At 43.9% G+C, this 14,059-nt stretch overlaps 1 protein-coding gene across 2 annotated transcripts; it reads left to right on the top strand.

Annotated features, from left to right (window-relative positions):
• Positions 1–1,366: 1,366 nt before the first annotated feature.
• Positions 1,367–10,138, top strand: ZNF596 (zinc finger protein 596). 2 transcript variants are annotated; one of them, XM_042241471.1, is made up of 6 exons: positions 1,367–1,487; positions 4,025–4,107; positions 4,227–4,353; positions 5,093–5,188; positions 5,874–5,956; positions 8,357–10,138. In XM_042241471.1, exons 2-6 carry the CDS (start codon positions 4,096–4,098, stop codon positions 9,233–9,235), a joined length of 1,197 nt encoding a protein of 398 aa, XP_042097405.1. In that variant the 5' UTR covers positions 1,367–1,487; positions 4,025–4,095; the 3' UTR covers positions 9,236–10,138. The 2 variants fall into 2 exon arrangements, with proteins under 2 accessions (XP_042097405.1, XP_042097404.1); XM_042241470.1 differs by having other exon boundaries at positions 8,354–10,138.
• The last annotated feature ends 3,921 nt before the right edge of the window (positions 10,139–14,059 follow it).

Raw genomic sequence — 14,059 nt, 5'->3', positions numbered from 1 at the left:
TAATACATAAACCTACAAGAGTTCTTTAAATCTTGTGGTAGAAAGAGTCCACACTCAAAATTATCTATTTCATTTTGGAAACAGTCTGTACATAATCTGATGAATGTAAAGGAAAAGGATGAGTCCATGGAGACTGAATGGTTATGGCATAAGTTTAAAATATTCTTTTTAAAAATTGAAGTACAGTGGATTTACCTTAATATACTAGTTTCAGGTGAAATATTCTTTAATGAATATGGGAGATGGAATTGAAATGCACAAGATAACAGGATCACCAGGCATTGTATGAGGTATAAAAAAAATGTTCTCGGATACAGTGAAATACTGTGTCCCTTGATTAAATTTTTTCCACTTGGCAACCAGGAATTTTAAGCTTAAAGAGCCATCTCCACATCCATAAGCTTTCCACTCAAATGTTTAAATAACATAACATGTGCATAACATGGAAATAAAATTACTTGTAATAGTTTAACATGTAGGGACACTTGTATGGATTTTCCTACTAACCAAGAAGCAAAGTATAAAGTTGTCTTCCCATTTTCTCTACACAGTTAATAGATTTTTTTTTGAGAGCAAACATTTTATTACTGATTTCTTGTAAATTACACATGGCTGTGTTTTAATGGATTTTCCTTCCAAGCCTCAGTCTCACAACATGAGTAGTTATACAGATTTTTATTATGATCTTGAATATTGACTTTTAATTATGCACTGGTTAACAAAACAAATAAGGCTGTCATTTCCATCAAGGGAGCGTTAAAGATGGAGGGTATCATTTGACATCCCTCCTGCTTTCCCATCCCAGCACTGTTTTTTTTTTTTTTAAATATAAATTGATTTTAATTGGAAGCTAATTACTTTATGATATTGTATTGGTTTTGCCTTAATAGAGTCTTAACATGTTCTTGAAGGTACTGTGTCGTCAGTACTCTGCAGCCCAGCAATAGATTCTATGTTGTCACCTCATTATTTATATTTCAAATGTTCATAGTTCTTCATCTTGTATTTTACTTTTAATTCCAAATTTCTCCCAGGGAACCCCAGCTTCATTTCCACAGAATCCCAGTGTGTCTGATGCCTTGTTATTTGAAGACAGTACAGAGAATGAACTCAAAAGTATTTATGAATGAAGAAGAGAATGATGGATCTTCTCACGGTCCCTGGACGATGTCATTACATCTTTGCTCTCCAACACTGGGTGTGGGTTACAATTTCAATTAATCTGGAAAATCCAGACTTTCAAACCGGACGGGGTGTGGCTCACAGACTAAAACCCTATTAAGCTCAGGATCTTGATAGGGTGGATCAGGTTGGGTTATAAACTGCTATTCAGGTTTAAAAGGACGTCAAACAGACAGAGGGAGGTAGGCATTTGTTCAGAGAAGAAGCTGGACTGTTTAGGAGGTTGGAGGAAGAGGAACAAGCTGCTTGCTATGGAGTCCTTAGAATCCACTTGGCTTGACCCACTCCTCCAATTTAGGATTTTGGTGAGTGCTCCAAACTGTGAGATAGGAGTGTGCTTCCTTCCTTTAATGTTATGTCTTACCTGTCTCTAGACACGTCATGGTCTCTGAATCATACTGTGTCAACATTTTCTCTGCCACTGTCATTCCAACCTTTGACTGTTCACATCCCTTTTTTCAGCTCCAACATTTCTGTCTTGAATCTATTTATTCGCCTAACCTAAGATCCTAATCTTGTGCTTTCAAACACACTACCATGTGCCTTGAACATTTAAATTAATCCAATTAAATAGCTAAATTTCAGCCATTGGTACTGCCAGCCAGACTTCATCCCACGTGTGTGACACTTTCTGTATCACACGATGCAGATACAGAGTATGTCCTTCGTCTTGAAAAGTTTTATTGGTCATTGATCTACATCTGATGTTTTAAAATATTTGTTTCTAAATATTTAGATAATTATCTTCTAAGTATTTCATTTTCTGCTTCTCTGAATTAATTTCCTTTAAAGGATTTCATCAGGTGATTTTCCTCACTGTATTTCTTATGTGTCTTGAGATCTATTTTTATGTTGAAATAATTATCTCAAGGTGGAATAAATCACTTGAAATACTTATTTTAATTCTTCCAAAAAATTAATATATATTAACCTCCTTTGATTCTTATGGCATCTAAGTTGGACATAGCCAAAGTTGCCTAGGTTCCATCTTCTTTCTATTGTAGGCAGCCTGTTACCTATGCCTGGGGTTTCCCTGGATATCATAGTAATTTACCTCTTCCTATTATCAGTAGAAGAAATATTCTAAGAGTGAAAAAGAACACTTCACTTCACTTTGGAAATTGTCTGAAGTAGAATCGAAACCAAAGGCAATCCACGGTCAAGTCGGGATTGGTTTTCCTAGACAGTCCCTCCCAGCTTGGGTTTCCCCAGGTGCTCTGTATAATCTAATCACTAATCCAATCCTTTTTCTTGAGTGGATTTTGGGATCTATGCTTTGTCCTGGACACTAGATTCCTCTCCACAGTGAGCAGAGGCATGGATCCAGGAATTCATTTCTGATAGGAAATGACACCTAGGCTTTCACTTTGGTTTTGAAGGGAGGATCCGAGAACAGAAGACTGAGAGCAAATATCTCCAGGGAGACTTCTCTTTCAAGACAGAGGGGATGTGGTGAGGGGATTGGCTTTGGAAATATGGAGACATTCCCCCCAAACTAAGCGATAAATACGGAGAAATAACAGGAGTTTCTTCTGTATTGTTGTTAGAAGTCATATTACAGGTAAAACCTATTGATCTTTGTTAGGCTAAATGTATTTGATCACAAAACACAGACTGAGCAAAATTAATGACAGCTGCTCCTTCCTCTAGTGGAACCCTGTCAGATATTAAAGATTTTGGAACCTCTGGGTGTCCACTGTAAATTGCTAAACAATTTCCTTCTAAACCTCCATATTTCCAACCATCCTTGACCAGGAGGATTGAGATAGTCTAGGACAGTAACACTGTGACTCCTGGACTCCCGCTACTTTCTGGTGCGGGGGATATTAAGGACAAGGCTGGCAGGGTGGGTGCTATGGTCCCTCCAAATGGAAAAAGTCCTCCATTTAACTCCATCCTAAAAGAGGAGGTCCTCAGTTCAGTTCAGTCGCTCAGTTGTGTCCGACTCTTTGCGACCCCATAAATCACAGCACGCCAGGCCTCCCTGTCCATCACCAACTCCCGGAGTTCACTCAGACTCACGTCCATCGAGTCAGTGATGCCATCCAGCCATCTCATCCTCTGTCCTCCCCTTCTCCTCCTGCCCCCAATCCCTCCCAACATCAGTCTTTTCCAATGAGTCAACTCTTCTCATGAGGTGGCCAAAATACTGGAGTTTCAGCTTTAGCATCATTCCTTCCAAAGAAATCCCAGGGCTGATCTCCTTCAGAATGGACTGGTTGGATCTCCTTGCAGTCCAAGGGACTCTCAAGAGTCTTCTCCAACACCACAGTTCAAAAGCATCAATTCTTCAGCACTCAGCTTCACAGTCCAACTCTCACATCCATACGTGACTACTGGAAAAACCATCCTAGGGTAATTGATATCCACATCCATGGGGGACAGAACTAACCTCAGGGCTGAGGGAAAGCTGGAAGGCAGTGTGTTTCCAGAGGACTGCCAGGGCTGTTGGAGAAGCACTGTGGGCGCATAAGGCAGGGGATGATCTGGGGGCCTCCAGAGCGCTTACCTACAGCAGTAACCACCATTCACTCTGGTGAGAGTCAGGGTCGCCGAGGGCCGGAATGAGGGAGGACACTGAGAGATTCTGGGTACCACAGGCAGATGAACAAAGTCAGTGCTTAGCACGTCCTTATTTGCAGACTCTGACTTTCTGTGTTAGCAGCCACAGCTCTAGCTCTTCACATGGGATCTGGGAGAGAAGAAGCTGCATAGTATTCCCTGGACGCACCACCGGTTCCCGAGTGCTGGGCTGAGGCTACACCCAGGTGAAGGTTGGGGGCTTGAATTCAGGTGGGTCTGGGAGCACAGGCCTGGAGTCTCGTGGCTTCTCCATCCTCAGGTTGGCCTGCCTAGTGCCTGATCGGCTGAGTGAGATCCCGAGAAAGGCTCCCGGTGACTGAGCTGTTGAGCATGGAGCCCCTGGTGAGTAGGGGTGCTTCCTCCTGACGCTGCACCCAGTCCCCATCCTTCCTCAGCTCAGCTGCCCACTCTGGACAGCAGGAGGGCTGCTCTGTCTAAACCAGAACATCCTGATGTTTTAGGAATCGGTGACATTTGAAGATGTAGCCGTCGACTTCACCCAGGAAGAGTGGAGCCTGCTAGACAAGTCCCAGAAAAACCTGTTCAGAAATGTGATGCTGGAAACTGTCACCCACCTGGTCTCTGTAGGTCAGTCTGTCAACAGGGATGTGCCTGCTCCTGTGTCCATTCTGTTCATTCACTCACTGAACGAGCATTTAGAGCAGCTTCCCTGTGTCCCACTCCAGCTGCTCCCTGATTCTCTGCTAGTCCTCCTAACTACATAAAAGGAAGATGTTCCTTTCTAGGTACTTTTTATTACCACACGGAAGGGGTATCTTGGCCAGGTTTCATATATTTGTTGCTACTCAGTCTCAACATTCAGAACAGAGCTGAGGATTCAATGGATATTGTAATACATAAATAATAGGATAAAGGATGAAATATTTTTAAAAATAATTCTTTTGTTCCTGTCACTGCATGAAGGCTTGAGACCAGAGTTCATGTATATGTCATATTCATATGTCTGTATATGACTTAATTTTGATTCTTCCTGTAAGGTGAATCACTCCTGGATCCTGTTTGACAGAAATATTCAGCCCACTGTAGAGTCTCTTGATCTTTCCCATTTGGAAAAGATTCTGTGGCCTCTCTCTAAACTGGTGCAGGGGCATCAGCCCTTAGACAGCCTCACTGTTCTTGCTGCTGCTCTGGGTTTCTTCCTGGTCTGCTCAAGGACCTCCACTGTTCTGTCTGGTAAAGATGTTGCTGCCTGCACTGACCTTCAATTATCTCTTTATTTTCCTCAGTACCTTACCTGTTTTGAGCACAGCAAAGAGTAATTAGCCTGGACTCAACATCCACAGCTTTTTTTTTTTTAATCAAACAGGCTATCAGATCAGCAAATCAGATGTGATTTTCCAACTGGAACAAGGGAAAGAGTTGTGGCCGGAAGCAGCAGGAGGCCTCCAAGGTCAGAGTCCAGGTGAGCATCCTTAGAGATACCAAATGGAAGTGAAGGGAGGGACATATCCTAACATGGAAGTGAGGACATTGGGCATATTCCTCAGATTCTTATCATCCTGTGCATCTATCACCGCAATTCATATCGCTTCCTTCCAGCCACTTCCTCTTCTTTCAGGGAAAAAGTACTTTGGACTTTCTGAATTAAAACTTCTACATAGTGATTCTTGTCCTGATCCTCCCATTTAATGTTTTTTCCATCATTTGTTGACCCAGTGTCTCTTCACCACATAACATTTCTATATTTAATCCTGGTTTTCTTCTAATAGACAACGACTCCTATATATATATATATATTTTTTTTTTTTTTAATATGGACCATTTTAAAGTCTTTATTGCATTTGTTAGTATATTTCTCCAGTTTTATGGTTTTTCAGTCACAGGACATGTGGGATCTCAGCTCCCCTATCAGGGATCAAGTCCACACTCCCTGTACTGGAAGGTGAAATCTTAACCACTGCACCACCAGGGAAGCTCCTAGACAATTACCTTTAAAGTATTTCTACTACCTCAGTATTTCTTTGTTATACACAGTTTCTCCATCTAAGTACCAATTTTTGAAACACAGGCACATGGACCTTGGTATTTATCTATGTTTTCATTTCTCTAATGCCATTCTAAAATCTGTATTTTTTCCATTTCTGTAGGCAGTGAAAGTCTCTTTAGACAACAAGAAATGATATTAAGGCAAAGTGTTTACTGGAAGCACACATCCCCAACCAGGACAATGGTAAGTTTCATAGGTGAGAAGTCCAGGCATCAGCTGAAAGACCTAGTGATGAGATAAGTTGGTAACTGAGCACAATTTCCTGTATGTAAGTTGAAATTGAGCCTTTTCTAGGCAAATTTTTAGATATATGAAGCTACTTAATAAGATAGTATGAGCTCAAAACCATAATATAAGAAAAAAACGTTGCAGAAACATTGCTCATCTTATAGTCTTTAAAACACAACGAAATCTTCAAAATTAATCTGATATCTGTGGTCAGGAAACTATAAAAGAATGTTTGTGCCTGCAGGGGAGTAACACAACATGTGTTTGCAGCCAACCCTGGAGACACTTTAACAGGAGACTGCCGGGGTCCAGCCCCGGTGGATCCAGGGTGATTCGAAGGTGGGGACGAGTCGGCGTCTCTGGAAATAACTTGTTTAATTACAGATAGAAAGGGATTAGAAGATTAGCGGAGAAAAAGAGGCTGAATAACTTGGTTCACATGGGATACCAATCACCACCTACGTAGGCCGCAGGCGTCTTCCCGTTCTCCAGAAGGAGAGGTGGCACTGAGGCCCCCCCCGGTCCGATCTTAGAAGCCCAGGCAAAATTAGTAGGCTTGGCGGGTACCCATGTACCAGATGGGAATTCGGCCAGAAAATAGTAGGAGAGAAAAAAGGGGGCTGAATAACTTGGTTTATGTGGGATACCAATAAAATTCCAAGACAAGGAATTTGCACCATCTACGTTGGGCCACCGGTGCCACTTGAATATCGGAAGGTGCCCCTCCTTGGGCTCCTTCTCACGTGGTCTTGAAAACCGGGGCGAATAAGTAGACTTGGAGGGCACCCACGCTCCAGATGGGAATTCAGCCCGAAAAATGGGGAGCAGAAAAGAACGACATGAGCGAATCAGTCTTTCCGGAAACTGATCCGATTTCTTTATTTTTGGGTTTGCTTATATACCTTTTGTTACACATAGGGATGAATACAGAGTCACGCGGGGGTCAGCAGTCCTGACCTTTATCAAAATCAGGTGCTTCACATAAATGTATAAAAAAAGGTACATCATCTTCTGGCCATGAGTGAGACCTGCTGACATTTTATGATGCTTTCTTTCTGATAACCAAAAACTTATTTCTTCCAAGGGTGTTTTTTTCTTAAACCAGGCACCACCCTCCAAATAAAGTTACATTCCTATAGGGTGAGGGTGTAGTGAGTTACAATCAAGAAAGGAATTTATTTAACCCAAGGTTAACATGATTAATCTTAAAGGTTAATACTTATTTCTCCTATATGCTTAAAGGTTAATACTTATTTCTTCCTATATGCTAGTTATATTCATTATAAGAGTAGGGAACATGGAGATTTAGCAGCAAACATCAGCCCAACAAATGAAAATCCTTTCACCAATGCTCCCCTTAAGATCTATTTAGTCTTAAGATATGATAAAGTTACATTCTTACACAGCAAGGACACAGTGATATATAAGTACAGTGATCTATTACAAAAGAGAAAATCCATTAACTCAAAAAGTCTAGTATTGCTAACATCAAAAACTACCATATTTCCTTCGCTATATTCCAAATACATTGATTAATATATTCCCAGGTATCTAAGGATATAGAGGCCTGGCGGCGATCATTGACTCAACAAGAAGAAAAAGTCCTATGCTAATTAAGACTCTCAAAATACTCCAAAACTCTCTGTGCTGTTTATGGTTGAGAGGTAGCAAACAATCATGTGCCTAGTGGCAGCAGTAAGGATAATCCTGTCACACAAGCTAGTCTGTCAGCAGAGAGGTTTGACCTGAGACAGCTTTGTCCCACCCAGAGCAGGGAATTAGCAGCAATTATTGACACAACAAATGAAGAGACCCTTCACCAATATAATTCCTAACCAACTATACTAATAATTTCTAACTCCCCAAAAGATTTTGCCTTTAGTAAGTCTAAAACATCTCGTGCCTCTCAGGTTGGGAGGCTGTAAACAATCACATGTGGCCGGACAAACCTATACAAGTGGGCTAGATAACCTTCAGAGGAGTCTGTAAGCTGAAACACTCTTGTCACGCCCAGGAATTTTTATTGCCTTGGAGCTGCACGTTTACTCCTTCTCCTAGAGAAACAGTTATGGGGGAGAGCCCCCCGTAAAGTCAGAGGTGTAGGTGAGAGCATAAAACAGACTCTGGTTTTGGGGTTAGATGCTCAGGAACAGGGGGTTTCCTGAGGCTTGATCACGCCTTTGCGTATGCCAAGCCTCCTTCCTCATGACCTTTGCCATGGGCGGAATTCCTCACGCTGGCCCCCGGCAGGAGACTATTATCGGCTGATGCTCTAGGGTGAATATGTAGACGATGAGTGTCTACCTGGACATGGGCAAACCAGTAACAGCCTCATATCTCCTCCCCTCAAAGCAGGTTTCTCACCCACAAAGGGATCCTGCTGGATGCGCTGATTTGAGAGATGAAGTTACTCCTACATCTTCACTTCAATATCCAGTAGTTCCCTTCAGAAGCAAACATAATGTCAGCAAACAGCATGGCAAATCACTTAGTCAAGGGTCATCCCTCAACGGACAGGGTCGCATTCACACTAAACGTAAATCATGTGAATGTGCTCTGTGTGGGAAAGTTTTTAACAGATGCTCTAGCCTTAGCAGACATAAGATGATTCACACTGGAGAGAAACCATTCAAATGTCGACTGTGTGAGAAAGTCTTCAATCAAAGATTCTCCCTGAAGGTACATGAGAAAACTCACACAGGAGAGAAGCCCTACGAATGTCATCAGTGTGGAAAAGCCTTTAGTAGATGTGCCAGCCTCAGGAGACATAGCATGATTCACACTGGAGAGAAACCATTCAAATGTCATCTGTGTGGGAAAGTCTTCAATCAAAATTCCTCCTTGAAACAACATGAGAGAATTCACACAGGAGAGAAGAGATATGAATGTCATCAGTGCGGCAAAACCTTTCTTCAAAGCTCTGGCCTCAGTTCGCATAAGAAAGTCCACACTGGAGAGAAGCCACATGTATGTCTTGAGTGTGGGAAGGCCTTTACTCATAGTTCGGGGCTTCATGTGCACAAAAGAATCCACATTAGAGAGAAACCATACGTATGCTCTGTGTGTAGGAAGGCCTTCAGTAAATATGCTAAGCTGAGGGAACATGAGAGAACCCACAGCGGAGAGAAGCCCTATGAATGTCAGCTCTGTGGAGGACACTTCACTCGTGCCTCTTCCGTTAGACGACACAAGGGAACCCAGCACAGGAGAGAAAACCAGTCACACCCTCGGTAGACATTCTGACCTGAGGTGACATAATCAATATGGAGGTTCCTTCAGGCACTGTGCTGTGCAGTACAGACAGGCGCTGCCTGTGGGTGTGGATCCACACGTGTGCTATCTCTGTGCCTAAGCCTTTAGTCATTAGCCTGACCTCGTGTAACTTAACAGAACTCACTCACCAAACACAATATGGGTGTTTCCAGCAACAGCCCCCAACTCTAAAGACCTTAGAGGACATGAGCAGAGGATAAGCAACCCCTTCTTCGATAATTATTGATCAATGTGAACCAACTCCATGGAGAGAACCACTAAGACTGTAATAACTGTTGACAACCATTCAGTTGAGGTGCACAAGAAACCTTGAGAAAAAAATAAACACAAGAACAAAGATGAAGACTCTTGAAAGATACCAAAGGAGGTTGAGCAACACCAAGCATACTTTTAAATAATTCATCCTAGAGAAGTTATTTCATGGAAATGTATGAGAAATTCTTTCTCCATAGAGCAACCCTCCCAGTTCACACATGCTCAGTCTATAGAACACACTCTCAGGGTCATGACAGAAGGGAAGACTTCAGAGATCACTTTCATTTCTCAGTCAACATTAAATTCTCACACTGAGGATGCAGCAATCCTAAAATCAAAAGTGAATCTACAGCTAGATTTCATATCAGAAAAAGAAAAAAAGATACTGTGTGGTAAGGGGAATCCTAAAAGAATCCTATAAAGAATCCTAAACTGCCTAAAAGAATCAGGCAGTTTTTGACTGAGGGAAATACCTCTTCATGAAAATGTGGTATCACATGGAGAGTGAAGTGACCCAGCAACATGGAATGTAGGGTTTTGTAAAATTAAAGTCTGTCCAAAAAAGTCATAGTTGAAAATATTCAAACAATAAAGTCTGTGGCTAAAGGAGCTTAGTGTTGCTGTCTGGTTTCTTTGGACCCCTGTAAACACAGGGATGGGCTTCCCAGGTGGCACTAGTGGTAAAGAACCCGGCTGCCAATGCAGGTAGATGTAAGAGACACAGGTTCAATACCTGGGTTGGGAAGATCCCCTGGAGGAGGGCATCACAACCCACTCCAGTATTCTTGCCTGAAGAATCCCCATGGACAGAGGAATCTGGTGGGCTACAGTCCACAGGGTTGCAGAGTCAGACATCACTGAAGAGACTTAGCACAGGGGTGCAGGTCTGCACTCTGGGAAAGTGGGCAGAGACTCAGCCCCACTCTCTTGAGTCCCCCTTTCTCCATTGCTCTTTCCTTACAACTCGGATCCACTCATTCCAACACCCCCCCACCGCCCCCGCATCTACCCTTCAGGTCCTGGGGGTGACACAGCTCTGATCTTCAGCTTCACTGGCCAGGTTTCCCAGAATGTCACAACCTGCTCAGGCAAGGTCCTGGGGGAGGCTCAGAGACATCTGGTCCTACATTATTTGAGGCCCTTCAACCTATGTCTGCAGAGAGAATCCACCTGGGGCTCAAGAGACAGACGTCTCTGCCCTCCCAGACCTCAGAAATCTCTGTTATTCTGTACCAAAGCCTCAGAACTGTGCCAAGTGGATGGAGGGTTCCTTCCATGATCATACTAACTTACTCAGCTGATTCCTGAATTATGCACACAGTTGTCTCACTAAACAGGATAAGCTCATGGAATAAATCTGCAGGAATATAAAATGTGTAAAGCTACCAGCCATCACACAAGCAGGTTTTTAAAACAATTAGCGTAATGTACTTTTCCTCCCTCAAAAAATGCTGTCACAAAGCAGATCTCCCCACTCTGTCTGAAGGACTTGGAAAGTTATCCTTTGACACACATCCATAACTTCTTCCTCACAAAAACCCTCCCACAGCTTCAGGGCCCAAGACATTCACTGTAGCTCCTGTTCAATCTGCTGCTGTCCCAGGAGTAAGACCCTCCTCCAAACCTTTAATCATTGGATTTTTTTCTAACATATGAAAGTAGGATACATATTTATGCCTCCAATAATACTTAGGAATTCGGGGAAACATTCTTTTTTTCCAAAACTTGAAACACTGAGGAAAGTATGGAATACCACAATGATTCCTTTCCTCCCAATTCCAAATTCTGTAAGTGACTTCAATTTTCCATCTCTTTTCTAGAGGAGGAGAGTCCTGTTCCCAATGTGTACACATTATGACATACTCCTTTTGGATATGTTTCCTTTTGGACAACCAGGAAAAGGAGGTTTTGGGGACTGGAAGCCAATAAAAGGGGAGGTAGTAGTCAGCCAAAGGGAGTGGGCCTTTAAACATGGCGGTTTTGGTGAAAATGAAGCCGAACATAATACAGCAACCCAGATCTTAAACCTGCTCCCTTGCATTGATATAGAGGGAAAGTGAAAGTAAAGGTCACTTAGTCCTGTCCAACTCTTGTGACCCCATGGACCAAAGAGTCTATGGAGTTCTCCAGACCAGAATACTGGAGTAGGTAGCCTTTCCCTTCTCCAGGGGATCTTCCCAACCCAGGGATTGAACCCAGGTCTCCCACATTGCAGGCGATTCTTTACCAGCTGAGCCACAAGGGACGCCCTGAGGGAAGCGTTGCCAAAGGTTTACAAGGGGTTTGAACATCTGTATCACAGAACTGAGACTCTGAAATGGGGATAGACCTAGAAGACCAGAATTCTGATGAGAAATCCAGAAATGCATTGAAAAGTGAGTGGAAAACTAGGAGGGAAGCCTCTTGGGATAAATACACACTGCTGTTCAGTTGCTAAGTCATGTCCAACTGTTTGCACCCTCCTGGACTGTACCCCACCAGGCTCCTCTGTCCTTGGGGATTTTCAGGCAAGAATACTGGAGTGGGTTGCCATTTCCTTCTCCAAGGGATCTTCCACACCCGGGACTGAATCAGAGTCTCCTGCATCTCCTGCACTGCAAGCATATTCTTTACCACTGAGCCATCAGGGAAGCCAAATGCATTACCTTCAATGAAATAAAGCATTTTTTTAAAGAACTGCATCCAAACAGTAAGGAAGAATCAAAGATGTCTGACTCTGCAGTTTTATTTTGGTAAATGAAAAAATAATTATGTTTTGTAGCTTCACTTGATTTACAGGGTCACCTGGGTCACCCCCCTCAATTTTTTCCCTTCAAAATACAAGTTCTTCAGCTGGGGCATTTTCTAGTGTAGGGCGTTTGTAGGGAAGGAGCGGGTACACTATCTCATTAAACCAGTGGGTCAGCATAGCAAGGTCCTTTGGAAGTGGCAAATCCTCGACTTAAGGATGCACGTGGAAAACTCTCCCAAATTAAAAAGAGGAGTGTGTGTGTGTGTGCATGCGTGTGTGCGTGTCTGTTACTCACTCAGTCGTGTCCGACTCTTTGCGACCCCATGGACTGTAGCCTGCAGGCTCCTTTCCATGGGATTCTCCAGGCAAGAATACTGGAACGGGTTGCCATTTCCTTCTCTAGGGAATCTTCACGACCCAGGAATCAAACCTGGGTCTCCCACACTGCAGGCAGATTCTTTACCATCTGAGCTACTAGGGAAGCCCAAAAAGGAGGAATAGTTTGGCTAACTGCCCACTTTGAAAGTTAAACGGCCCACCTGCATCATCAGCATCACCATGCCTAAATATCACTTCTTCCTTAAACTACAGCTAGTTAGATAGACAGATAAGACACACACAGAGATAGATAGATGTGGTGGTTCAGACGGTAAAGCGTCTGTCTACAATGCAGGAGACCCGGGGTTCGATCCCTTGGTCGGGAAGATCCCCTGGAGAAGGAAATGGCAATGCACTCCAGGACTATTGCCTGGAAACTCTCATGGACAGAGGAGCCTGGTAGGCTACAGTCCTTGGAGATGCAGAGTCGGACACGACTGAGCGACTTCACTTCACTTCACTTGGTGAGACAGGCCTGGGACTGAGACACTTTGCTGCAGTGCTGGAATGCTTGCACCCTACAAAATACAAAGAAACTGTAGGAGACTGAAAATAACGGCATGCATGTGCAGTTGGGGTGAATTCTTCACCCCAAAAGACACACAAAGACAAAAACAAACTCAGCCGTCATTTCTGGAGAGCCAGGAGCAAAAACTGAGTGTCAGAACAAAAGTAGGGTACTGAGCACCCTCTGCTCTCAACACCACAAAGAGGCGGGCAAACCACCTAAGCCACCCCTCCAGCCTGACCCCACCCCAACCCTCACCCCAAACAAGGAAGAAGCCAGGAGCCCCAGTAAAGCCTTGCCTGAATGTCTCCTCTGCCCTCTACTAATTTCTGCAGATTGCGGAAGGCCAAGACTGGTCGTACCACGTGGGGGAAGGTGTTTCCAAAGAGCAGTTTTACTTCTCGCACGTGGGAATCTTGATTAACCGTCAAGTCCATGTAGGGAGGAAAAAAAAACATTGTGCGGACAGAGATCATGGTGGATTTAAGAGTGAGAAACCGGGAAGATGCCAGCTTTCATGCCCTCCAGGGTTTCGAAAAGACTCCTTAACGGTTCCAAGTCAGCTCCTCCCACAGACGCCCGTGTGCTCTCAGACTAGTGGTTCACCAGACTGCCGCTCAGCGGCTCGAGGCGGGGCAGGTTTCCGCGGCCCTAACACTCACCGGGTCCCGTCCCAGGGCGGGTCACAGGGCTGGGGGTCCGCCGCTGCGCACATCCAGAGGCCGGGCGTAATCCGTGCTTTACCTGACTTAGCAACCAGACCACTCAAGCTGCCTCTCTTCCCTCCTTCCGCCCCGTCTAGTTACCCGGGAAAAAACCCGAGAGAAACCCGGGAAAAAACGTTGAGCCGAAGAGCCCAGTACAAACGCAACCTGCAGTGGGGTCTCCGGCCGGAAACCTCCCAGTCCCTGGT

Source organism: Ovis aries, chromosome 26 (genome assembly GCF_016772045.2).
Source record: "Ovis aries strain OAR_USU_Benz2616 breed Rambouillet chromosome 26, ARS-UI_Ramb_v3.0, whole genome shotgun sequence".
Taxonomy (NCBI): Eukaryota; Metazoa; Chordata; class Mammalia; order Artiodactyla; family Bovidae; genus Ovis; species Ovis aries.
Note: the sequence above shows the minus strand (reverse complement) of the source record. Positions and strands in the feature narration are given on the sequence as shown.

Coding starts and splice junctions, on each gene's coding strand:
- ZNF596 (XM_042241470.1), top strand. Junction 4,354..5,092: donor CACCCACCTGGTCTCTGTAG/GTCAGTCTGTCA, acceptor TTAATCAAACAG/GCTATCAGATCAGCAAATCA. Junction 5,957..8,353: donor CATCCCCAACCAGGACAATG/GTAAGTTTCATA, acceptor CTCCCCTCAAAG/CAGGTTTCTCACCCACAAAG.